This window comes from Cherax quadricarinatus, chromosome 88 (assembly GCF_038502225.1).
Source record: "Cherax quadricarinatus isolate ZL_2023a chromosome 88, ASM3850222v1, whole genome shotgun sequence".
Taxonomy (NCBI): Eukaryota; Metazoa; Arthropoda; class Malacostraca; order Decapoda; family Parastacidae; genus Cherax; species Cherax quadricarinatus.
Window position 1 is genome coordinate 9468717 of NC_091379.1, and position 27599 is coordinate 9496315.

At 39.7% G+C, this 27599-nt stretch overlaps 1 protein-coding gene across 2 annotated transcripts in view; it reads right to left on the bottom strand.

Moving 5' to 3' along the window:
- LOC128698489 (uncharacterized) overlaps positions 1 to 22239 on the bottom strand; it is a 47409-nt gene extending 25170 nt beyond the window's left edge. Inside the window, exons 1-8 of one of the 2 annotated variants that reach the window (XM_070103977.1) lie at positions 22160 to 22239; positions 21355 to 21538; positions 19530 to 19665; positions 17610 to 17805; positions 16433 to 16640; positions 16058 to 16174; positions 13025 to 13128; positions 8489 to 8616 (exon numbers count right to left, since the gene is read on the bottom strand). In XM_070103977.1, the coding sequence (XP_069960078.1) occupies positions 8489 to 8616; positions 13025 to 13128; positions 16058 to 16174; positions 16433 to 16640; positions 17610 to 17805; positions 19530 to 19665; positions 21355 to 21523 (1058 nt within the window). In that variant the 5' untranslated portion in view covers positions 21524 to 21538; positions 22160 to 22239. Of the gene's footprint in view, positions 1 to 8488; positions 8617 to 13024; positions 13129 to 16057; positions 16175 to 16432; positions 16641 to 17609; positions 17806 to 19529; positions 19666 to 21354; positions 21539 to 22136 lie in introns of both variants that reach the window. The other variant, XM_070103976.1, reaches the window with a different exon arrangement.
- Between the last annotated feature and the right edge of the window lie 5360 nt (positions 22240 to 27599).

Here is a 27599-nt window from a genome sequence, read left to right on the forward strand (position 1 = left end):
ACCAGTGTATTAGCAAACATAAATAAAGTGAAGGCGAGAGAAAGCCTGAAATTATACAACAAAATTTCAAAGCGCCAGTCGTTGAGGCCTAGTTGGCACCTGTTGCCACATTGTTACACATATACAAAGTACAAATCGAGTGACTAAAGAGAAAAGACCAAATAGAATTAAGAGAGGCATAAAGTGATAACCAGTGTATTAGCAAACATAAATAAAGTGAAGGCGAGAGAAAGCCTGAAATTATACAACAAAACAACAATTATACAACAAAATTTCAAAGCACCAGTCGTTGAGGCCTAGTTGGCACCTGTTGCCACATTGTTACACATATACAAAGTACAAATCGAGTGACTAAAGAGAAAAGACCAAATAGAATTAAGAGAGGGTGGCTAACGACAAAATGTGATGTAGCACACAGAGTGAACAAGCTAGCCAGAAAGGGGATATATATATATATACATACATATACATAAATATATATAAGCAGAGGTGGTGGCAGCAGTAGGCCTGAGGGAGTAGCGCCGCCAAAACAGGCTGGGTGTCATCACAAATAAGTAGTGTACTTACCCAAAGTGAAGTGTAAATTATAAAAGTAGCAGTATACAAGTGATAAGTGTGGTAAATGAGGACTCAAAAGGGCAACGAGATAAGTATAGCGAAGAAGCCAGCGGCGGAAGGGCGAGGTGCACGAGTCATCGTACAGCAAGCATCGTACAGCGAGCATCGTACATCAGGCATCTGGATGGACGTCCCCTCTGACCAGTAACGTACAAATCACCTGTTTGTGGTTGGGGGAAGTCTGAGTGATAGAGCCGGCCCAGCGGTCACTGGTAACTCGATATCTAAACCCTGCTCCAGAGCGATTATCATACACACAACACCTAGCAGTAGTAGGAAGATAAACTTTGTAGGAGTAAGGATTAAGCAGGAGGATTAAGTCGTGGCTAATGGGACTACAGCTCTGACAACAGTTTCGAGAGATAATGGTCTAGGACACAAAGACAGTACAATCTGAGAAGCAAGTATTGGGTACACATGTAACTACTTTCAGTGTTAATGGTATCTCATTAGTATTACGGATACACAGAAGTGAATTGTATTTCTGGGACATATAAACAACTGACGTGCTCACACACACACACACACGCGCGCACACACATACACACTCGGGGCCAGGAGCTGGGTCTCGACCCCTGGAACCACAACTAGGTGAGTACACACAGCTGATCCTTGGAATTTGACCGCCTCCCCCACAGACCTCTTACCTTTCCCCTCCCTCGCGTTTCTCCCTCTCAATACCCTCTTTCCCTCCTTTCTCCCTCTCTCTTTCTCTCCCTCTCCCTCTCTTTCTCCCTCTCTCTACCCTTTCTCTCCCCCTCACATTTCTCTCTCTCCCCCTTGGTCTTATCCCTCACCCCCATACTCTCTCCTCTCTCTCCCTCTTTCTACCCTTTCTCTCTCCTCTCTCTCCCTCTTTCTACCCTTTCTCTCTCTCCCCCATACCCTCTCCCTCCTCTACACATGTAGTAAAAGGTAGTACATAACTGGGTGAAAGAATGACTTGTTAACACACGCTAGTATTATAATTATTAGAACTACTCTCAGGGTTAGTGGTATCTCATTAGTATTACGGATACACAGAAGTGAATTGTATTTCTGGGACATATAAACAACTGACGTGCTCACACACACACACACGCGTGCACACACATACACACTCGGGGCCAGGAGCTGGGTCTCGACCCCGAAACCACAACTAGGTGAGTACACACAGCTGATCCTTGGAATTTGACTGCCTCCCCCACAGACCTCTTACCTTTTCCCTCCCTCGCGTTTCTCTCTCTCATAGCCTTCTTCCCTCCTTTCTCCCTCTCTCTCTCTTTCTCTCCCTCTCCCTCTCCCTCTCTTTCTCCCTCTCTCTACCCTTTCTCTCCCCCCTCACATTTCTCTCCCTCCCCCTTGGTCTTATCCCTCACCCCCATACTCTCTCCTCTCTCTACCCTTTCTCTCTCCTCTCTCTCCCTCTTTCTACCCTCTCTCTCTCTCCCCCACACCCTCCTCTAGCCTTCTGTCTGTGGTAATAAGAAGTATAAAAAAAAAAAAAAAAAAAAAAAAAAAAAAATGGGTGGCCTTAGAGGACGGAAACCCAGAGATCTGGTGGACGAACCAGGGAGGAAAGACTGGGAGCTAGAGCTCCAAAAAAGGGAGGAAGAGTGGGGAAGGAAGATAGTAGAGCTTGGTAAGAAAATGGAGGAGCGGATAGCTGAAGAGTGCAGGAAGTGGGAAGTACAGGTCTTAGCAGCAGAAGCTAGGATACAGTGCTTAGAAGAGAAACTGCAAAGCCTGAAACAGATTAGAGAGACAAATGACAATTCAGGTGTGACATCAGGAAATTCAAAGTCAGGCGCAGACAAGGGGATGGTAAGCAACAACGGAGACATGCCGAGCATGAAGGCCCTATCAGACCCACGTGGGGCCAGGGAAAAGACGACGAGCACGCTAAGATCAAACGACAGGTCCGAAAACAATGAAGGTATGCTATATGCAGAGATTCTAACAGCCAACTGTAGTAGCAAGGGACAGCTGGTCAGGAAAGACAGTCCACTGAGAATAGAAGTTTCAGATATGACAGGGACTGAAGGCAAGAACATGTCAATGGAAGGAAATAAAATGCCTCAGAGGACGCAGATGGAGACTCAGTGGGAGGAGGAAAGGGCGAGGTCAGTTTTTGTGTACGGGCTCCAAGAAGCCAAGGGGGCCAACTTTGAAGAAATAAAACAGGAGGAGAAAAAAATGATTGAAGGCATCATGAAAACAATAGGGGAGGGCAATATGACCCAGGTGACAAATTTTCAGAGAATTGGGTGGTTTGCGAGTGGAAGGACACGGCCTGTCAGAGTAACTTTCAAGGAAGAAACAGTTCGAACCAGGATTCTGCAAGAGAAAGCAAGACTGAGGGACAAAGAGGGGTACCAGAGAGTATACCTCGACCGCGACAGAACACAAGAAGAAAGGACTACACTGAAAGAGAGGGTACAGAGACGCAAGGAGGAACGAGAAGCAATGAAAATGAGCAGGACCCAGACACAGGAGGAAGGGCAAACACACCCCACAGAATCTCCCACCAAAAGACTCCACCCGCGACATTCCCAACGCAACTGAGCAACCTATACTACAACCCACTCACTGTTCCCTCTGCCACCAATCCCCATATCACAAACCTCACCCCAACAGCTGTCCCTTATGGGCATTCTGACCCCACCCCCATCAACACAAACCCCACCTACACCACAGCCCCATATAGGCCCCCACCAAGGCTCTCGCTCCCCCAACCCCAATATTCTTGCATGACAACAATGATAGAAAAGAAACTAAAGGTTTGGTACACAAACGCGGATGGAATAATGAATAAACATGAGGAGTGGAATGAAAGAATCAGTGAAAAATCCCCAGACATCATAGCAGTCACAGAAACAAAACTCGCTGAGACAATAACAGACACAATCTTCCCAACAGGATATCAGATCCTGAGGAAAGATAGAAGGAGTAGAGGGGGAGGAGGGGTTGCACTGCTCATAAAACACCGATGGGGATTTGAGGAAATGGAAGGCATGGACATGATTGGAGAAAGAGACTACATTGTAGGTGCAATTCAGTCCGGAGAACATAAAGTAGTCATTGGAGTGATGTATAACCCACCACAGAACTGCAGGAGGCCAAGAGAGGAGTACGAAGTAAACAACAGGGTGATGGTGGACACACTGGCTGAGGTGGCAAGAAGAGCTCACTCGAGCAGAGCAAAGTTACTGGTAATGGGCGATTTCAACCACAGGGAGATCGACTGGGAAAACCTGGAGCCACATGGGGGTCCCGAAACATGGAGAGCCAAGATGATGGATGTGGTACTTGAAAACCTCATGCATCAACATGTCAGGGACACAACCAGAGAGAGAGGGGAGGATGAGCCAGCAAGACTGGATCTTGTGTTCACCCTGAGCAGTTCAGACATTGAGGACATCACTTATGAGAGGCCCCTTGGAGCTAGCGATCATGTGGTTCTGAGTTTTGACTATATAGTAGAGTTACAAGTGGAGAAGGTAACAGGAACTGAAGGGGAAAGGCCAAACTATAAAAGGGGGGACTACACAGGTATGAGAAACTTCCTGCAGGAGGTTCAGTGGGACAGAGAAATGGTAGGAAAATCAGTAAACGAGATGATGGAATATGTGGCAACAAAGTGCAAGGAGGCAGAGGAAAGTTTTGTTCCCAAGGGAAACTGAAATAATAGGAAGACCAAAACGAGTCCTTGGTTTACCCGAAGGTGTAGGGAGGCAAAAACTAAGTGCAACAGAGAATGGAAAAGGTACAGGAGGCATAGGACCCAGGAAAACAAGGAGATTAGTAGAAGAGCCAGAAACGAGTATGCACAGATAAGGAGGGAGGCCCAGCGACAGTATGAAAACGACATAGCATCGAAAGTCAAATCTGACCCGAAACTGCTGTATAGCCACATTAGGAGGAAGACAACAGTCAAGGACCAGGTGATAAGGCTGAGGAAAGAAGGTGGAGAACTCACAAGAAACAATCAAGAGGTATGTGAGGAGCTCAACACGAGATTTAAGGAAGTATTTACAGTAGAGACAGGAAGGACTCTGGGGGGACAGACCAGATGGGGACACCAGCAAGGAATACACCAACAAGTGTTGGACGACATACATACAGATGAGGAGGAGGTGAAGAAACTGCTAAGGGACATCGATACCTCAAAGGCAATGGGACCAGACAACATCTCCCCATGGGTCCTTAGAGAGGGAGCAGATATGTTGTGCGTGCCACTTACCACAATCTTCAACACATCCCTGGAAACTGGGCAACTACCTGAGGTATGGAAGACGGCAAATGTAGTTCCCATTTTTAAAAAAGGAGACAGAAAAGAGGCACTAAACTATAGACCTGTGTCATTGACGTGTATAGTATGCAAAATTATGGAGAAGATTATCAGGAGGAGAGTGGTGGAGCACCTGGAACGGAACAGGAGTATAAATGCCAACCAGCACGGATTCACGGAAGGCAAATCCTGTGTCACAAACCTTCTGGAGTTTTATGATAAAATAACAGAAGTAAGACAAGAGAGAGAGGGGTGGGTTGATTGCATCTTCTTGGACTGCAAGAAGGCCTTTGACACAGTTCCTCACAAGAGATTAGTGCAGAAGCTAGAGCATCAGGCGCATATAACAGGAAGGGCACTGCAATGGATCAGAGAATACCTGACAGGGAGGCAACAACGAGTCATGGTACGTAATGATGTATCACAGTGGGCACCTGTGACGAGCGGGGTCCCACAGGGGTCGGTCCTAGGACCAGTGCTATTTTTGGTATATGTGAACGACATGACGGAAGGGTTAGACTCAGAAGTGTCCCTGTTTGCAGATGATGTGAAGTTAATGAGGAGAATTAAATCTGATGAGGACCAGGCAGGACTTCAAAGAGACCTGGACAGACTGGACACCTGGTCCAGCAAATGGCTTCTCGAATTTAATCCTGCCAAATGCAAAGTCATGAAGATGGGGGAGGGGCACAGAAGACCACAGACAGAGTATAGGCTAGGTGGCCAAAGACTGCAAACCTCACTCAAGGAGAAAGATCTTGGGGTGAGTATAACACCGAGCATGTCTCCGGAAGCACACATCAATCAGATAACTGCTGCAGCATATGGGCGCCTGGCAAACCTGAGAACAGCATTCCGATACCTTAGTAAGGAATCATTCAAGACACTGTACACCGTGTATGTCAGGCCCATACTGGAGTATGCAGCACCTGTTTGGAACCCGCACTTGATAAAGCACGTCAAGAAACTAGAGAAAGTACAAAGGTTTGCGACAAGGTTAGTTCCAGAGCTAAGGGGAATGTCCTATGAGGAAAGATTAAGGGAAATCGGCCTGACCACACTGGAGGACAGGAGGGTCAGGGGAGACATGATAACGACATATAAAATACTGCGTGGAATAGACAAGGTGGACAAAGACAGGATGTTCCAGGGAGGGGACACAGAAACAAGAGGCCACAATTGGAAGTTGAAGACACAAATGAGTCAGAGAGATAGTAGGAAGTATTTCTTCAGTCATAGAGTTGTAAGGCAGTGGAATAGCCTAGAAAATGACGTAGTGGAGGCAGGAACCATACACAGTTTTAAGACGAGGTTTGATAAAGCTCATGGAGCGGGGAGAGAGAGGGCCTAGTAGCAACCTGTGAAGAGGCGGGGCCAGGAGCTAGGACTCGACCCCTGCAACCACAAATAGGTGAGTACAAATAGGTGAGTACACACACACACACACACACACACACACACACACACACACACACACACACACACACCTTTTCCATCCTAGTTAGTTTATTTTTAAGACAGTGAATGGCTCTTTATCAGAGGCACTTTAGCTGCCTTGCCTTTCCTTAGATTAAACCTGAATATCTTCCATTCCCCAAGTGCTGTATTCCCTCAAGGGTTTAGTGCTTTACCTGAATACAATAATTAAAGCATTGGCAGTTAAAGGTAATAAAAATCTTTGACTCGCTGTAAGTAAGCTGAAGATAAACACAAGTGATGTAAGAGACTACAGTATATATTATAATTAACCTCATGGCATGTATAAGGTGACCGTAGACTTTCTGCCCCCAAAAAATCATTAATTTTATTAGATATCTGAAGTATAAGTCTGCCCTTGTGTTTGAGGGGCTTTAAAAGTGGTCAAATGGTTCTGATGTGGAAAATATTCCAACCAAAACTCTTGGAAAAAAGTGTCACAAACATAGAAAATTAGGGACAAAAGCTTTGCAACATTCGAGAAAAAAATACAGAAAGACCAACACGAATTAAACACTTCATAGAACATAAGAAAGGAGGAACACTGCAACAGGCCTGTTGGCCCATACTAGGTAGGTCCTTTACAATTCATCCCACTAACAAAAAATTTGCTCAACCCAATTTTCAATGCCACCCAAGAAATAAGCTCTGATGTGCAAGTCCCACTCAAATCCAACTCCTCCCACTCATGTACTTCTTCTTTCTTTCTTTCAACACACCGGCCGTATCCCACCGAGGCGGGGTGGCCCAAAAGGAAAAACGAAAGTTTCTCCTTTTACATTTAGTAATATATACAGGAGAAGAGGTTACTAGCTCCTTGCTCCCGGCATTTTAGTCGCCTCTTACAACACGCATGGCTTACGGAGGAAGAATTCTGTTCCACTTCCCCATGGAGGTAAGAGGAAATAAACAAGAACAAGAACTAGAAAGAAAATAGAAGAAAACCCAAAGGGGTGTGTATATATATGCTTGTACATGTATGTGTAGTGTGACCTAAGTGTAAGTAGAAGTAGCAAGACATACCTGAAATCTTGCATGTGTATGAGACAGATAAAAAAAGACACCAGCAATCTTACCATCGTGTAAAACAATTACAGGCTTCAGTTTTACACTCACTTGGCAGGACGGTAGTACCTCCCTGGGCGGTTGCTGTCTACCAACCTACTACCTAGAACTCATGTACTTATCCAACCTAAATTTGAAACTACCCAAAGTCCTAGCCTCAATAACCCAACTAGGTAGACTGTTCCACTCATCAACTACCCTATTTCCTATACATAATATAGTATTTTTACTCTTTCGAGAGGCCACCGAAGATATGCTGCAGCAAGGAGGCTGGAAGCAGTGAAATTGTTGTGTCTAAAATCAAACCATTTCAACAAACACTGTTGTACTATTTGAGCTATAAATATTACACCATCTCACCTTCTATTAATTTCATTAAACATTATTTGTTCTTTTTTTGTAGTTAAAAAAACAAAGATTAATGTACGTATAATGAAATTAACAAAAAGTGGGATGTTGTAAAATTTATAAATCAAACCATATGACAGGGGATGATGAAATGGTTTGGTCACATAGAAAGAACAAAGTAAGATAAGCTAATTAAGAGAGTGAATAAATTTAAATTAATTATAAGGAAAGTATAAGACATCTGAGGAATGATTGGAAGGAAAGTGTGAAAGAGGTTTTGAGAGATTGATGATTATACATCCAGCAGGCATATGTGAATATAATGGACTGAAGTATGTGAGAGTAAGTGAACTTCAGGATTTGAGATGTTGTTGGAGTGTGAGCATGGTAAGATCTATGAAAGGATTTAGATAAAACATGTGTCTAAAATTGAGATTTGCAGCTGAAATGTAAAGTGGTTGAATTTTATACATAAAATGGAAATGTTGTATATGTATGTATATTTGTGTATGGAAATGTTATATGTGTATTGTTCCAGTTACAGTATTGCGCCTTTTAATTCTTTTGGAGATATTATGGTCACTCATGATTCAATTGTATTGTCCATGCCTTCCTAGAAAGACAACTATGGAGTAAGTCATGGTTAATGTCTTTTCTATTGAAATTACTGGTGTTAAAAAATTATTACCTAATTGTGTTTGAAATACGTACCTTGATAGGTGTCTGTTGCGAGTAGTGATGAAATCTGGGGTGATGCAGTTCTTCAGCTGCATCACTAAACCAGCACGGATAGACTCCACAATGGCTGGTGTTCCACCTTCCTCTCGTGTCTCCACATCCTGGACAATAAGCCAATTAAGCAACTGGTAAAACTTTGTGCCTTTTCTTGTTATTAAATCCTTCATTACAGATTGGAGATGGTAAATGGTAATGGTGAAACCACACAACTTAGAGTAATGTGTGCCTCTTCATACTGCCCAATAGTGCTAAATTTTTATTATGTTCGTGAGGGTAGTGCTAAACCCAAAGGGGTCATGCAGTGCCTGGATGAATATGCGGCAATCAGATCCGATTTGAGAAATGGAAGCTATGTCCAATTATTTTTGGATCAAGATCCCATCACTAGCATCAAAGCACTTCCCATGAGAGGTCAATATTACTAAAGACTGATAAAAACATCCATAATCTTTTTCTGTACGGAAGATCATTTTTGTTTTACCAAAAACTTCAAAATAAAATTTATGATTATCTAGAAAAACTGAGAAAGCAACTGGACAGAAAAAAAAATTAAGCACAAGTGAAAACAGGATATCCATATTTTCATCTCAGTCAGAGACCAAGTCAGACCAAAACCATAGTAAGCTTCTCTCCTATGTGTGGGTTATTTGTGCTTTATTCCAGTCATGGTATTATAGTGCAGTGGGAGTTGTCACAGCTGCTCTTTGCTGATGACACTGTGCTCTTGGGAGATTCTGAAGAGAAGTTGCAGAGGTTGGTGGATGAATTTGGTAGGGTGTGCAAAAGAAGAAAATTAAAGGTGAATACAGGAAAGAGTAAGGTTATGAGGATAACAAAAAGATTAGGTGATGAAAGATTGAATATCAGATTGGAGGGAGAGAGTATGGAGGAGGTGAATGTATTCAGATATTTGGGAGTGGACATGTCAGCGGATGGGTCTATGAAAGATGAGGTGAATCATAGAATTGATGAGGGAAAAAGAGTGAGTGGTGCACTTAGGAGTCTGTGGAGACAAAGAACTTTGTCCTTGGAGGCAAAGAGGGGAATGTATGAGAGTATAGTTTTACCAACGCTCTTATATGGGTGTGAAGCATGGGTGATGAATGTTGCAGCGAGGAGAAGGCTGGAGGCAGTGGAGATGTCATGTCTGAGGGCAATGTGTGGTGTGAATATAATGCAGAGAATTCGTAGTTTGGAAGTTAGGAGGAGGTGCGGGATTACCAAAACTGTTGTCCAGAGGGCTGAGGAGGGGTTGTTGAGGTGGTTCGGACATGTGGAGAGAATGGAGCGAAACAGAATAACTTCAAGAGTGTATCAGTCTGTAGTGGAAGGAAGGCGGGGTAGGGGTCGGCCTAGGAAAGGTTGGAGGGAGGGGGTAAAGGAGGTTTTGTGTGCGAGGGGCTTGGACTTCCAGCAGGCATGCGTGAGCGTGTTTGATAGGAGTGAATGGAGACAAATGGTTTTTAATACTTGACGTGCTGTTGGAGTGTGAGCAAAGTAACATTTATGAAGGGGTTCAGGGAAACCGGCAGGCCGCACTTGAGTCCTGGAGATGGGAAGTACAGTGCCTGCACTCTGAAGGAGGGGTGTTAATGTTGCAGTTTAAAAACTGTAGTGTAAAGCACCCTTCTGGCAAGACAGTGATGGAGTGAATGATGGTGAAAGTTTTTCTTTTACGGGCCACCCTGCCTTGGTGGGAATCGGCCAGTGTGATAATAAAATATAAAAAAAAAATAATGTTTTTAGGCTTTTATATACACTGGCAAGCAGTAAATATGCTATGATTCACTTTAAGGCAATATGTGCTTTATGGTGGCCATATTAGTGATGTAAGCCTGTACAAATGTGCATGTAGCAAAATTTGTAACCTGTTTTCAGGAGATAAAAATTTTACACAGGCATACCTTACTAGTACGGCAGGTTAGGTTTCAGACCACTGCCTAAAGTGAATATCACCTTAAAGACAATCACAGCCTTTTTTCCACTTGCCAGTACATATAAAGACTTAAAAACATACTTACACTATAATTTATTAAGTGCACAGTAGCACTAGACCTAAAAAAAAAGGCTATGTAGAAGTAAAAATAACAAACAGTAAGATCCTCGTATCTACAGGGGATATGTTCCAAGACCTACCATGGATACCTGAAACCACAGATAGTAGCGAACCCTATACAGTGGACCCCCGACTTACGATGGCCTCAACCTATGATAAAACCAACTTACGATGCTTGTCAGCGTAAAAATTTGACCCCAACCTACGTTGAAAAACTCGACTTACATCATTTGTCCCGAATGCGGCTGTCTGGTCCGTCTGGCCTGAGCTCCTCAGCTGAGCTAGTGTTACATTGTTTACAAGCCAGGGTGGACAGTTGCACGCATACATTCGATAAATTTTGTATTATTCCAGTGTTTTTAGTGCTTGTAACTGCTAAATAAGCCACCATGGGCTTATCGAAAATACCGAGAAACAATTAACCCCAGAGGGTTAGCTACCCAGGATAACCCAAGAAAGTCAGTGTGTCATTGAGGACTGTCTAACTTATTTCCATTGGGGTCCTTAATCTTGTCTCCCAGGATGCGACCCACACCAGTCAACTAACACCCAGGTGAACATGAAAAAATGCTTGGAACTAGTGTTCATATTGGTGAATTTAAGGTCAGCAAAGGTTGGTTTGAGAGATTTAGGAATCGTAGTGTTCTGGAAGAAAATGCCAAACAGGACCTACATTACTCAGGAGGAAAAGGCACTCCCAGGACACAAACAGTGTCTCATCACTCATCACCACATCTTCATTTATTCTTCATTTAGTACACTAGTACATGCACAATATATATTGTGTGTAGGAAAATGTATATTTCATGTGGTAAAATTTTTTTTTTCATACTTTTGGGTGTCTTGAATGGATTAATTTGATTTCCATTATTTCTTATGGGGAAAAATAATTCGACTTATGATAATTCGTCTTACAATGTGCTCTCTGGAACGGATTAATATTGTAAGTCGGGGGTCCACTGTATATAAGGCGTTTTTCGTTTATGTACATACCTATGATAGTTTAATTCATAAATTATGCACAATAAGTCAAGAATTAGCACTTTTTCACTGATAAGTAGCAATTCATATCTTCTCTTAGGTTTGGAAGAGCTTCCACCATCAACCATTTTTGCACTTTAGGGCCACTATTAAGTGAAATTAAGGGTTATTTTCTAGCCAGGGTAAACTGCAGATAACTGAAGCAGTAGAAATTGGACCTGCAGATATGGCGGTCCTACTGTATAAAAAATACAGTAGTATTTGAAAATTGCCAAAAAAACATCTTAAGAACAAGGCATGCGCTGAAAATAATAAAAATTTATATAATTTAAAAGTGCTGTATTAGCATAGCACTCTACAGTAAGCGTCATATTAACCCTTTCACTGTTGGTCCCATAATATTACAACTTTGAAGCCAGTGTCGGTCCCATAATACTACGCCAAAATTCTAGTGGCTTCCAATCTTGCGGGAGATTGCTGGTAGGCCTACATATGAGAAAATTTGATCTGAGTGGTCAGTGTGTGCAATATAAAAAAATCCTGCAGCACGCCATGCATAATGAAATAAATAACTGTGGCCTTGTTTCTAGTTTAAAACAGCAACTCTGCGGTGTATTTTTGTGTGGTATTTAGTGTTGTATTCTCGTTTTCTTGGTCTCATTTGACAGAATGAGGATATATTACAGAAACAGAGATGATTTTGAATGGTTTACAGACTAAAAGTAGCTTGAAAGTGAGCTCAAGGTAGTGGAAAAGTTCAATTTTTGACGATGTTCAAGAATAAACGTATCACGTCACATGTCCAATACACATCAACTGGTGGGTCTAATATGCTTTCACAAATGTGCTGATATTATTTACACCATTTTTACAATAATGTAGTAGTCTGCATAACAGTGAATCTTCTATTTTTTTTGTGAATAAAAATTCAAAATGGAAAGCCAGTGTAATATAAAAGGGACCTTGAGACATGACTAATGAACAGAGAAAAATGTTATTTTAGTTCCAAGAATGTCTGCATTGTTTATTCTGGACCCTATTTTAAAATTTTCCTTCTTGAATTTTGTATGAAATTGGCCAATTTACCAATTTCTAATCACTTTATTTGGTAGTTGAAATAGGTACATGGGCAGTTTCTTGTACTCAATTGACAGAACAAAAGGAGCACTTAGTGAAACAGTCATGAATATAGTCGACTGGAACAATGGAATTGGCCCAAAATAGGTCTCAAAGTGGGCGAAATCACTGATGCATAAATATCACCAAGACAGCTAACTTCGTCAGAACATAATTCCATAAGTTTTCCATCAAATTTTGTACTTTAGGTTTCATGACCATTGAGAAAATTTTCTCTACCATTTCATAAGAAAATTTTTTTTTTTTTTTTGAAAGTTCTTCGACACTTAGAGGAAGTTTGCAAGCAGGGGTTTTGACAATGAAAGGGTTAACAAGGTATGCCCGTAATTTGTTACCTGTAAGTATCGGTGAGACTCTCGTGACACAAAGAACACAGTTCCTCCTCCACATATTTCAGGCACAGAATTCTCAAATAAATATTTCTTGGCAATTAAAATACCTGACAAGAGAAAAAGAACAGCACTGTTAACACACACAGATAATGTACGTATATAAAGTGAATGTGGATTAAAATACATGTAATGTATATTTGAATACTTCTCTTTGACATTCCGTGAAACAAGAGAACAGTTGGTATATAGGCAGTACTAATGCTAATGGTTATTTTCTTATGGTAGGTTTACACCTACCAAATGTGAGGGTTAACTTGTTTTCACTGGCCGTCTCCCACCAAGGTAGGGTAACCCGAAAAAGAAACACTTTCACCATCATTCATACTATTACTGTCTTACCAAAGGCATGCATGAGGGAAGCAGAATAAGAATCTACCCTCCATAGGCCATGCATGTTGTAAAAGCAGACCAAAATACTGGGAGTAATGGGTTAGTAACCCCTTCTGCATAAATTACTGAAAAATAAGGGTTAAAATTATTGTATTTAAATAAGTAGCAGATATAGTACTGAGTGAGGTCAAACCTTCAATCGTAAAGTGTGTGTGTTTTAGTGTTTGTTTATGTACATGCAAGAATTAAGATTGGAATTAAAATTATTCAATAAAGAGATGCCTGTGAAATACCTTGAACTCCAAAAAGCATTTGTGCAGACTTTTTTTTCCTGAGGACATAAAATGCCGGGAGCAAGGGGCTAGTAACCCCTTCTCCTGTATACATTACTAAATTTAAAGAAAAAACTTTCCTCTCTTTTTTTTAGGTCACCCTGCCTCAGTGGGATATGACTGATTCATTAAAAAAAAATGTTTAACTGTTCACATTTTGTATGTTTGAAACAGTGACTAACAGTCAAATAATACCGTTTTGTCACAAGAAAACACTGATCCAGTTATAACAACACTTGTCACACATTCATGACTCCCACACCACTTTTCTTTATTACAAATATACACATTTCTATAGGCAAACAAACTGAATTAATGTCCTGTATCATAATTGGGATTATGTATAGATATTTTAAATTAAAACAAAAAAACACACTGAAGCATTAATAGAACAGCTGAACTTTGTAACAGGTATGGGTTATGTTCCTTCTAGTGACAGTAATTCTGAGACAGACTATCGTAGAAATTTTTGCATGCACCAATTTATATTTTCTGCTCAAATCTTTTGACCATTACTCTAATTTGCTTAATAATGGCAGCCGTAAGAGAGAATGAGCTTATTCTGAATGAAATCCCACTGTAATTTTTTAACCCTTTCAGGGTCGAGAGGTCCTCTCCTAGACTTGTTCTCAGGGTCAAAAATTTTTTGGAAAAAAAAATTAATTTTTCTTATGAAATGATAGAGAATCTTTTCCCGAGCATAATGACACCAAGAGTATGAAATTTGATGGAAAACTTATGGAATTATGCTCTCACGAAGTTAGCAGTCTTGACAAATTTTACGCATCGGCGATTTTGCCCACTTTGAGCCCTATTTTCGGCCAATTCCTATGTAATAGTTGACAAAAATCATAGCTATTTCACTAGAACTCCATTTTCTCTATCGAATGAGTACACGAAACCACCCATTTACCAATATCAACTATCCAATAAAGTGGTCAGAAATTAGCAATTTTACCAATTTCACACAAATTTCAAAAGATGCCAATTTCCAAATAGGATCCAGAATAAACAAGACAGACATTCCTGGCACTAAAGTAACATTTCCTCTGTTCATTAGTCATGTCCCAAGGCCCCTCTTACATTTCTTTTGCTTTCCACTTTGAATTTTCATTCTCACAAAAAATAGAAGATTTACTGTTATGCAGACTACTGCATTAGTGTAGAAATGATATAAATAATATCAGCACACTTGTGAAAGAATATTAGACTCACCAGTTGACGTATATTGGATGCGTGGCATGATTTGTTTACTTTTGAACTTTGGTAAAAATCGAACATTTCTGCTATTTTGAGCTCAATTTCAAGGTACTTTTCATTGTGAAACCAATCAAAATCATCTCAATTTTTGTAATATGTCTTCCATTCTATAAAATGAGACCAGGAAAACTAGAATACAACCATAAATACCATGCGAAAATACAGTACAAAGTCGCTGTTTTAAACCAAAAACACGGTGAAAGTTTTTTTTTTTCTCATTACACACTGTGTACTTCAGGATTTTTTATACTGCGCACACTGACCACATAGACCCATCCTTTCATATGTATGCCTACCAGCTTTCTCTTGCTAGATTTGAAGGCGCTAGAATTTAGGCATACTAGTACACCAATAACCCTGGTGCGTAAACCGTACTAGTATGTCGGAAACCCTGAAAGAGTTAATAATAACAACGGGTACAACAAAAAGTGTGAATAATTAAAGATATCCACAAAACAGCTACTGGCAAAAGACGCCACATAATCAAATCTGGCAGATTACAAAACGTGAATTCTGGGAGTTCATTATATAGCATTACACAATTATTTTCACAAAGATATTACTTACCTCCAAGCATATTATTTGCTTCCAAGCTTTGTATGCTTTGTTTAGTGCAGGATTTTCTTGCCTAATGTGCATTAATTTTATGCACATTCTCTACTGTGTGATGTATTATTTCTAACAGTTATTCATTATGTGTTGTGTACATTGTATATGATTGGTGCAGCCTGCAAAATGTTTTGAAGAGTCTTATACAGAAGTATTGATGACCTGACTGAGTGCAGTTTAGCTGCCACTGGCCTGGAATGCACCTAACTGAATAACGTAGTCACCTGTACAAGTAATCGTAAGTTACTGTAAGACTTGCAATAGTCCACTAGTATTGTAAGTCTGTGCCAAGTATGAGTGAACAGAACTTGTATTTATGAATGGAGAATATAAATTACATGCTACTACCCTTACACAAAATTTTATAGAGAAGTCTGTGAAACCGACCAACTAATAAAAGGATACTATGGCAGAATAATGATAATAATTTTATTTCAATACATACCTGGAGTCTGTACTCCACCAAGGAACTTGTGCACTGAGAAGAAGATGGCATCTTTATGAGTAAGGCTGTCACCATCTCCACTAACTAATGGATTCATCTTAATATCCACATAAGGAGCTGAAAAAAATTATTTTGTGATATCACTTCAGATGTAAAATGTCATGCAAAGTGAAAATAATAAAAATCAGAGAGACACAGCAAGATTCTATTGTAAATTTTTATTTTGAGTATTGAGGTGGGAATACAAACTTGAAAACTCTTCAGCTCACAATCATGACTCCATTATCTGTGTGTGGAAAATGGCAATTGTGGTAACAAAAAGTCTATAAACAAATCGTCTTTGTCTAAGAAAAATGAATATTGTTTTCTACTTACCAGCAGTTGCATAATCCCAAAATGCCAGTGCACCATACTTGTGGAGAAGCATAGTGAGTTCTACATCGTGTGCCACGATCCCTGTCACATTACTGGCTGCGGTGAAACATCCTATCATGCGACAACTCTTTCCTTGCTGTTGTTTGAGCATCTCTTCCAGGTGAACACTATCAATGCTTCCATCTTTTGTCTCACGAATCCGAATTACCTGTTAAGCAATTTCAACTTTCTTATTTGATAATAAATATCATAATATCCTTTAGATTGCCTTGCTTCCAAAACTGAGAAATACCGCAGACTTCTACTGAATGGGTTAATACAGTCAGACCAGAGCCACGTGAGCGTGTTTGATAGGAGTGAATGGAGACAAATGGTTTTTAATACTTGACGTGCTGTTGGAGTGTGAGCAAAGTAACATTTATGAAGGGATTCAGGGAAACCGGCAGGCCGGACTTGAGTCCTGGAGATGGGAAGTACAGTGCCTGCACTCTGAAGGAGGGGTGTTAATGTTGCAGTTTAAAAACTGTAGTGTAAAGCACCCTTCTGGCAAGACAGTGATGGAGTGAATGATGGTGAAAGTTTTTCTTTTTCGGGCCACCCTGCCTTGGTGGGAATCGGCCAGTGTGATAATAAAAAAAAATAATAATAATATAACAGGAAAGTAAAAAAATGAGGCTAAATTGCTACTTTAAATCTATTTTCAAAGCTAAATAGACTGCTAACAATTTAATACAATTAACACCTGCTTCCCTGACAATTTAATTAATTTTAATTCATTAAAAATGCAATATATGTACTACCCAAAAAAAAAACATCAAAATTATTATAGGTCTTTCATAACTTTGGTCATTAAAATAAAAAATAATTCATGTTAAGCACTAAACCCATGTTGGTCATTCAGCGGCAAGATGTGGTGAAGGCTTGATCCTCCGTCTGCTGAGCCCCAGACAGATGCACTACCTATTGGCACTCACTTATATACACTAATCGTTAATACACTTTAACTATATTTTCAAAGCTAAATACGTATACTGTAAACGGTATTGCCTTCTACTCTGACAGAATATACTACCCAAAAAAGCATCAAAATGATTTTAGTTTTTCACAACTTTAGTCATTAATATATCTGCCTCAAATACACTTAGAGATGGGTTACAAGAATCCATTTAAAGGTTACCGTTGCACCAATCTCCCTCCAGGGCAGCAGGCTTGAGTGGTGTGAACATGGATCAACAAACACAATTGGGGCTTCAGTTAAGTTTAAACCATGGATCAACTTCTGCAAGGCACCAGTTGCACCACTCCCGACAAACAATACTCTGTCGTGCTCCGAGGCCTTGGTAGCATTCCGAATGATATCACGGGCCTCGTGTCTACAACAATAAAAGTTTACAAAATGTTACAAATAATCACCAGACACTTTTTAATAAAACTTAAAAAATTAACACAAACTATGAAACTGTAACTCCAGATTATACGACACAGTAAAACCTTGGACCACAATGTTGCTTCAAGTAACAAAAATACATAAAAGCCATTAACAAAGAATGATTTCCAAAAAATAACAGCTTTGTTGTACCCATATTGTCTGTTGTACAATCATGAGCTAGGTGATCAGTATTAGGCAGTGTGTGATTGTTAGGCAGTGTGTGATTGTTAGGCAGTGTGTGATTGTTAGGCAGTGTGTGATTGTTAGGCAGTGTGTGATTGTTAGGCAGTGTGTGATTGTTAGGCAGTGTGTGATTGTTAGGCAGTGTGTGATTGTTAGGCAGTGTGTGATTGTTAGGCAGTGTGTGATTGTTAGGCAGTGTGTGATCAAGTGTTGGGTAGTGTGTGATTGTTAGGCAGTGTGTGATCAAGTGTTAGGTAGTGTGTGATTGAGTGTTAGGTAGTGTGTGACTGAATGTTAGCCATCGAAATAGCAAAGAATTTGGTCAAATGGCAAAATCGCTGTGTAAATTGCAGCCAGACTAACTTTGCACCTGCATAATTCTGTAAGTTTTCCATCAAATTTGGTACTTTTGGTGTCATTACCTTCAGAAAAGATTCTCTTCCATTTCAGAAAATCAGTTTTTTCTTTTTTAAAAGTGGACACTGAGAGCAATATTAATTCTGGGGGTGTGGACAGTGAAAAAATTAACTGATCCTCTGGTATCTACTGTATATTCTGCTACAGTGGCAACAGGTATAAAAATTGAAGAGCTTACAGTCATTTTTTTTAAAATCAATGCTTGTGCTCATTTTGTGCATACACAAGCCAACTAACCCACACAATCACTCTTATAGACTTATTTACCTCTTGCATCAATGAAAGCATCCATAAATCACCTACCATTCAATTTACTCACTCACACACTCTCATCAACTTACTTATTTACCTCTTCCATCATTGACAGCAGCCATCAACCAACCACCATTCAATTTCATCTGACATAGAACTATCATGTGATAAGACATTCCTCTAAATAGTCCTAATTCTTATGCCAAAAAAATATAAAGCAGTCATTAAAAATTTGAATGCTGCATAAAATACAAGTGAAAATCTTGAAACAGGATGAGTGCCAGTAAAATCATATTTGAAACCGATATTAGGAGTACAGTGCTGGCACTCCGAAGGAGGGGTGTTAATGTTGCAGTTTTATAACTGTAGTGTAAGCACGCCTCTGGCAAGACAGTGATGGAGTGAATGATGATGAAAGTTTTTCTCTTCTGAGCCATCCTGCCTTGGTGGGAAACGGCCGATGTGTTAATAAAAAAAAAAAAAAGTTAACCCTCTACAATAAAAAGAAGTTGTACAATACAGTGGACCCCCAACTTACGATATTAATTCGTTCCAGAAGGCTGTTCGGGTGCCGTTACCAAACGAATTTGCTCCAATAAGAAATATTGTATATTAGATTAGTCTGTTTCAGACCCCCAAAAATACACTTACAAAAGCACTTACAAAAATACACTTACATAATTGTTTGAATTGGGAGCTGATCGTAAGTCGGGGGTCCACTGTAGTACTCTGATAGCTTTAGAATATCCAGCACATTCACTTGGTGAAACTTATTCATGGTAATGCCAAACAATTTAATCATCAATTTAATCCTACCTGAAGAGTGTTGTTTGGAGAGCAGTGACTGTAGAAGTAGTGTGCGTTGAACCGTACTGAGACAGGACTTCACAACTGATGTAATCTTCAATAAATTTAACTGATCTCCCAGAGGCTATATAGTCACAATATACAACTGAAAAAAAACTTATAATGTACTTTGCATACTTTCTATGACATTTTTAATGCAATATATATATACAGTAATTAGGTGTGTAACTTTTGTTTTCTAATCATCTGAAGTTAATGAATTAAAGAAAAGAATTGCTAGCTGAAGACATGAGTAATTTTAATGAATAAAAGAAAAAAATTGCTAGCTAGAGGTATGAGTGGCTTCAAGAATTAAAGAAAAAAAATCACTAGTTAGAAGTATGAGTAACAGCCAGATGAAAGTTTGGCAACTGTAAAAATAAAAGGCTGTTGAAAAGATTTAAGAATGCAATATTAGTGTGCAAAAGAAGCATGTGGATTTAGAAAGGCAGGTGCAGGAGGATAAATAAATGACTGGAAGAATAAAGTAACAATATTTGTGAAGAAAAAAAAAGCTGGCATATTAATGTAGAATGTAAAAATGTAATGATTATAATAAATATAAGAAAATATAATGAATGTAAAAATATAATGGATGTAAAAATGATACAAGAAAAGTGAATCAGACTGAAAGGGAGTTTAAAAAGAACATAATATACGTAGTGCAAAAGAACTGCAAATGAAAGGAAGCAAATGCATATCTAAATTAATCTCTCAAGATTTATCAGTGCATGAGACATGGTGGGTGGTGAGAATGTCATCTCCATCTTATGAATGTTACATGTAATGAGGACTGACTTCATGAATAATATGGACCAAAAACTTAAGCTAGTTTTCAGTTTGCTTTGGTGTTAAGAATCACAGTGTTCAGTTACACCCAAAACAATGAAAAGGAGGCCTAACTCACCCACAGAATTAAGTCACTTGGATTCCAGGATTGGCTGTAGGTAACAAGACTTAACATATGGCACGACAGATGCTGTACAGAACAGGGGACATAAACCCTAATAATCATTGCCACTGGAGTCTTAAGTTAGGTTTAAGTCTGCCTGAAATGCTCTGCATAACTATGGACTTTTTGTATGCACAACTAAATGTTACCATCTCTGTACAAATATTGTATCATGTGGAATAAATCTTTGACTTTGACTTTGACAATTTAAGATGTATATTGTTACACAACCCAAAATGTCAGGTCATCTTCCTGAGCTAATATTAAGTACAGAATGCATTCTTTGAGAAGAATTAAAAATATAACTGCCTGCATGATGAAACTCTTGAAGAAAAACTGCTCCTTAACAATAAATTATAACAGAAAAGCTTATAAAATGAAATGGAGGAAGTTTACCTATGCTTCCTCTCCACAACAAGCTTTTTCCATCCATAACTTTATATTCATTGTAATTTTATCAAAGAATCTTGTGATTAATTATTAACATTTTTGCTAATATATTAATAAATCATAATATTTTTTTAACATACCGGTCGTCTCCCACTGAGGCAGGGTGACCTGAAAATGAAGAAACACGAGTTTTTCTTCTTTTGACATTTAGTAATTTATACAGGAGAACGAGTTACTATCCCCTTGCTGCCCACCTTTTAGTCACCTCTTACAACACGCCTGGCTTACAGATGAAGGATTCTTCTCCACTTTTCCAAATTGAAAAAATAATATACGAGATATAAAATGAGTACCATAACAGTCCCCAAATCATCTTCCTACAATCAAAATAAAGTAATATTTAACTAGCATATTTAGAACACAACAGATCCATAAATTTCAATTTTCGTTTACCTTTACGGGGTCCAAAAGGGGTCGAGAAAACAGTATCTGCTCCGATGATATTTTGTGCCACATACTTCACAAGATCCTCTGGTGTGCTGCTGACTTCATCCCTCTCCTCCTTTGGTCCTTCTGACTTAGTGAAGTCATAAAATTTCCTATGAGCTCCAGGTCGAGCCATACTAACTTTAGTCACCTTGGATAAAACGAAACATTATATTAAAGTGTTAAACCCATATAGGTAATACAGCACTGCAAAAAAAATAAGTAACAAGCAATGATAAATAACAATTACGGTGGTACCACGGGATACGAACAGCTCAAAACGAGAACAGTTATGCAAGTGTATTTATGTAAGTGCTTTTATAAGTGTATTTTTTCTTGAACGAAATAAGTTTGTATCCCAAGGTACCACTGTATTTAACAAATAGCAAAAAATGGCTGAAGACTGAAGTTCCTCTATAGACAAGCAGAGTGTCTACGTACTGAGGCTCACAGGACTCTATATCTAGCTCTTATATAATGTTATATACACTACACTTGCTCTTCATGGTACTCTGACTTGACAAAAAAAACATGAAAGATAAACCAGGATGAATTACAACAACTGGATCTGCTGAATATTGAAGACAGAGTAAATAAATGAAGTTAAATAATAATAAAGTATTAAAAGAAAACCAATGGAAATAAGTCACTTTGTCTGACTTTTATGGGTTATCCCAGGTTCTCTACATATATACTACTATGTATTGTACTCTATGTAACTGTGTATGTGTATACCTGAATAAACTTACTTAGCAAGAAGACTGACCAGTACCTGAGGAAAGTGTTGTTGAGGGTTGTTAAGGGTCACCACAGTTAATGTCTTGTTGTTGGGGTTCTTAAGGGGCACCAATACTGATTTCTGGTTCTTTACAAACTAACAAACTTTATTTCTGTCTGTAATATACAAAATGTAGTTTACATGTAATAAAATATTATTAAACACAGAAGAAAACCAATAGCATGCTGTGCATTTTGAGTAGATTAATCCTAATACTTACAGAGTACTTAAGAGCTAGTCATAAGTTACTGATTTTTTTTTAAGTGTACAAAGTAAAGTAGATAAGTGAACAATAGAACAATTTTAAGTATGCATTAAAACAAAAAAAGAGAGGTAATTAAATGATTCAAGTGTTCTTAAGTAAGTTGGGATTTCTTAAGTAGTTTCACACTGACTCTGAGTCTTCAGGATGTGGTACGATTATAAGAGATGGTGAAGAACAGGAAGTTCATGAGGTGTCTGTATTATTATTATTATGGGGGAGTGCTAAACCCGGAGGGATTATACAGCGCATGTGGGGGGATGGAAGGCATTCAGGCTTAGTTCAGGGAACTGGAGCACAGATCCAATTCCCTAGATCAAGAGCCTCTCACTAGCGTCAAGGAACCTTTCTTAAAGGGTTAGGTGTCTGTAGAATTATATTATTATTATTATAATAAAAAAGAAGCGCTAAACCACAAGGGCTATACAGCTCTGCTGTAGAATTATAATGGAAGAGGATGAGCAATTGTTTTCTTTGGGACTCTGAGGCAGACTGGAAGAACAAATATAGAGTTGGATAAACTGGTTTTGTTTTATTTACATTAGGAACATGAGGTGATTTTTTAACAATAGCTCTAAATTGAGTGGGAGACAGGGGGATCTTTCGTTGGTTTGTTCAATGAATTCCAGATCTTAGGGCCTTTATATGCATTGAGTTTTTGCATAGACTGAGACGGACACCAGGAATGTCTAAGAGAGTTTTATGTCTTGAGTTGTGTCCGTGTGTTCTGTTTTAGCTATCAAGGATGTAACTGAGAAAGAGTAAAAGGCAAGGGCACTGCCCTGTGGCACTCCAGCAGCTACAGGCTTATATCTGTTAGGTATGACACATATGCAACAGTTAGGTATCTTTATTTCGAAACGTTTCGCCTACACAGTAGGCTTCTTCAGTCGAGTACAGAAAAGTTGATAGAAGCAGAAGATACTTTTCTGTACTCGACTGAAGAAGCCTACTGTGTAGGCGAAACGTTTCGAAATAAAGATACCTAACTGTTGCATATGTGTCATACCTAACAATCTGTCGGTATTTTATACCATTTTAATGTTCAGGCTTATATCTGTTTACAATAATGTCTTATCACTGATTTCATCATTGCTTAGTTAATCTTAAGTTTATTTTAAGCCAGCCCGTAATGCTATGCATATAAGTGGCTTTGGCATGCTGCTCTTACCTGTATTTTTTTGTACCTCTGTATGTATGCTCAGATTACTAAATAAATAAATAAATAAATAAATAAATAAATATATAGTTGACGAGGTTGCACCGTTTGTGGAGACATACTGGTGTCTATCGCTAAGATTTTAGGTATTCAAGGGTATGTCCTCTGACTCCATAATGTTCTAGTTTAAGGTGCAGATATTGTGGTCCACTGCAGTGAATGCTTTCAGCAAGTCTGTGAAGAGTCCCAGAGGATATTCATTTTTTTTCAAGCGCTGCAATTTACCTAAGTTAGGTACAAGAAAGGTGGGGGAGTGGTCAGTGGTGTATCTGTGATTATCCAGATATGGTCAAGTAATGAGGCACTTGTCTCTGAGATTCTTGTTGGTTTAGTTAAAAATGGTAGTACTAAGCAGTTTGTTGCCCGTGGCCTGGTTGCAAAGGCTCTTGCTTCACATGATGATGTCTGGGTTCGATCCCTGGCAAGGGTAGAAACATTGGGCGTTTCCTCACACCGGTCGTCCATGTTCACCCATCAGTAAAAAGTGGGTACCTGGGTGTTAGTCGACTGGTGTGGGTTGCATCCTGGGACAAAACTGACCTAATTTGCCTGAAATACTCTGCATAACAAGCAGCTTTCTATATAGTAATGTCATTGATGTCAGCTAGGCCTGTATACCTTGTACATGTAATTGCAGAAATAAATTTATTATTATAATCAAGGGGGAAACACTAAACCCGGAGGATTATACAGCGCCTGGAGGGGGGATGTGGAAGGCATTCAGGCTTAATTCGGGGAACTGGAGCACAGATCCAATTTCCTAAATCAAGAGCCCCTCACCAACATCAAGGAACCTTCCTTGAGGGGTGCAGAAATAAAGATATTATTGTTATTTATAGTCTTTGAGGGTCCGCTTCTTGGATGAGGCTTATGTTGAAGTCACCATCATGTATAAGGTGTTGTTTATTCATCTCTCTCAATTATTTTGCTGTTTAGGTTGTCATTTAATGTATAAGAATTTGTGTGGGGTTGTTAAGGACCGTCAATATTGATTTGTTATTCTTGGAGTTGTTAAGGGTCACCAATACTGATTTCTTGTTCTTGAGATTATTAAGGGCCACAAGCCCGGCACTATAGAGCAGTGCCAGGCTTGTCTCCACATGGTATCTGTGAGTTTGTCACGTACAAAATATGCAGGAATAACAATAAATGTACTCCAGTGGATTAAAAGACCAATTGTCTGGGAAGACATGTCAAAATGGGGATAGAGTAACAAACAGGGTCCTGCAAGGACAAGTACTGTTTCTGGTTTACGTGGATGACATGTCAAATGGAGTCAGATGTATCCCTGTTTGCCGATGTAAAACTGATGAAATAAAAACAGATGAAGACTGGAAAGTTACAAATGGTTCTGGATAAACTGCCAGATTGGGCAGATAAGTGGTTGTTTAAGAATAGCCTTCAGGAATCTCTGGGTCCTTTATACAACATATATTAGGCCCATTTTGGAGTATGCAGCACCAATGTGCAACCCCCATGTTAAGAATCTTATGAAAGTACAGAAGCATGTAATGAGACTAATTCCTGGTACCATATACTTACTGGTAGGTAAACAGGGTCAACAGGAGCAAGGAAACTGGCACCCATATACTGTACATACATACTGCTAGAGGAAAAGGGGCTACAGGTATGTGGAAACATACTCAACTTTTCACTTGTGCTGGGATCTAATTCTGATGTGGACCATAGATGCAATTACTTGAGCCACGAAACTGAACCCATAGGGGTCACAAAGCAATGGGGGAAATGAGAGGCAATCATATTCAATGTAAGGGGTGGCAGCTCCACTTCCTTGGATCAAGAGCTTTTCACTAGCACCAAGTCACCTCCCTTGAACAAGGTTTCACATTTAAATGCCTCATATTACAAATAATGTTAGTGGGGTCATTTTTCAAGGTTTCCTGGACATGCTCTTGGAATGGGCATCAACACCTTCCTCAATGAACTTACACAACCAAGTCCTTACTGGATGCTCATGCTTATCAATGGCTTCTATTATATTCTTCATTTGATGGCTTGCCTTTTGTAACTCGATGATCTGTGCAATTGTCTTGTGTTAGCAACTTACTCCCACCCATACTAATTCATCAGTAGCCAAAAATGTCTGACAAATTCAGTACTAAAGGACACACAGTGCAGCGAGACCAGACAAATCCATCCACCACACAAGTCTAGAAGACATTCGAGATGCAGCCAGTATTATTATTATGAGGGAGCTCTAATCCCCTAGGGATTTTACAGAGCCTGTGGGGAAAGGGGGATGAAAGGCATTCAGGCTTAACTGAGGAAATTGGAGCACAGATCCAATTCCCTAGAGCAAGATCCCCTCACCAGCATCAAGGAACCTCCATTGATGGGATGCAACCAGTAGCCTTTATGAACCCTGAAACATCCTGCTTTGAGTTGCTAGGCCTGAATAACTTTTTTGTCTCATCAATAAACCTACCAGGGTAGGTTATCTCTACCACCCTCCACAACCACTACCACCCTCTACCACCATCACAACTACTACCACCCTCTACTGATGAGAGACAAAGCCAGACTGACTCCGAACGCTGGGATGCTTTGTGTAGGTGCGGGCGGACACGTTCGGTATGGCAGACCACTGTCAACTTGACGAAAACCGAGTTGATGAACGAAAACTAGGACAAAATTTTGATGAAAAAAGTCATCAAAAACTGAATTTGACGAAAACCAGGGCAAACAAAAACCGAGGTTCCACTGTACAAGCAAATAAACCTCACTGCATTTACATTCTTCTTTCTTTCAACACGCCGGCCGTATCCCACCGAGGCGGGGTGGCCCAAAAGGAAAAACATAAGTTTCTCCTTTTACATTTAGTAATACAGTGGTCCCTCGCTTTTCATAGTTCTCGGCAATCGTAAATTTTGCCAATCATAGGGGTATTTTCGTATAAACATGGACTCGCTTTTCATAGGTTGACTCGCGAATAGTAGTTCGTCCGGGATGTGTACGCACGGTGTGAGCCGGGGCGGCCTCCCTACCCAGCCAGTCTGGCATTGTTTACCAGTGAGTGAAGGTCCCCTCAAGTGCTCCTATGAAATATTTCATAATATTCCACTCATTTTAGTGCTTGCAATTGCTAAATAAGCTACCATGGCTCCAAAGAAATCTCCTAGTGCCAAGCCTGTGGTAAAGAAGGTGAGAAACATGTACAGTGACAAAGTCTTGGGCCATTTTCGGGAAGTGTTAAAGAGACGCCAGAAACAGAGCTCTCTCCACAGTTACTTTGCGAGACAGGACTAGAGTGACTCTCAAGGTGGTCCTAGTGGCATTAAGAAACAGAGAAGAGAAGCAACCCCAGAGAAGCAATTGGTACCTGAGGTGTTGCTGGAAGGGGATTCCCCTTCCAAACTGTAAACAATCCAATCTCTCTCCTCCTCCAGTCTCCCATACACTAAGAAGAATCTCCAATAAAGGTAAGTGTTATGCTGTTAATGTTTCATTCATCATTTCCCATTGTATTGTTTATGTACTATATGTATATTTCATGTAAAAATTTTTTTTGTTTTAATACTTCTGGGTGTCAGGAACGGATTAATTGTATTTACATTATTTCTTATGGGGAAAATTGATTCGCAAATCGTAAATTTCGTTTATAGTAATGGCTCCAGGAACGGATTAATTACGAAAAACGAGGGACCACTGTATATACAGGAGAAGAGGTTACTAGCCCCTTGCTCCCGGCATTTCAGTCCCCTCTTACAACACACATGGCTTACAGAGGAAAAATTCTGTTCCACTTCCCCATGGAGATAAGAGGAAATAAACAAGAATAAGAACTAGAAAGAAAATAGAAGAAAACCCAGAGGGGTGTGTATATATATGCTTGTACATGTATGTGTAGTGTGACCTAAGTGTAAGTAGAAGTAGCAAGACGTACCTGAAATCTTGCACGTTTGTGAGACAGAAAAAAGGACACCAGCAATCCT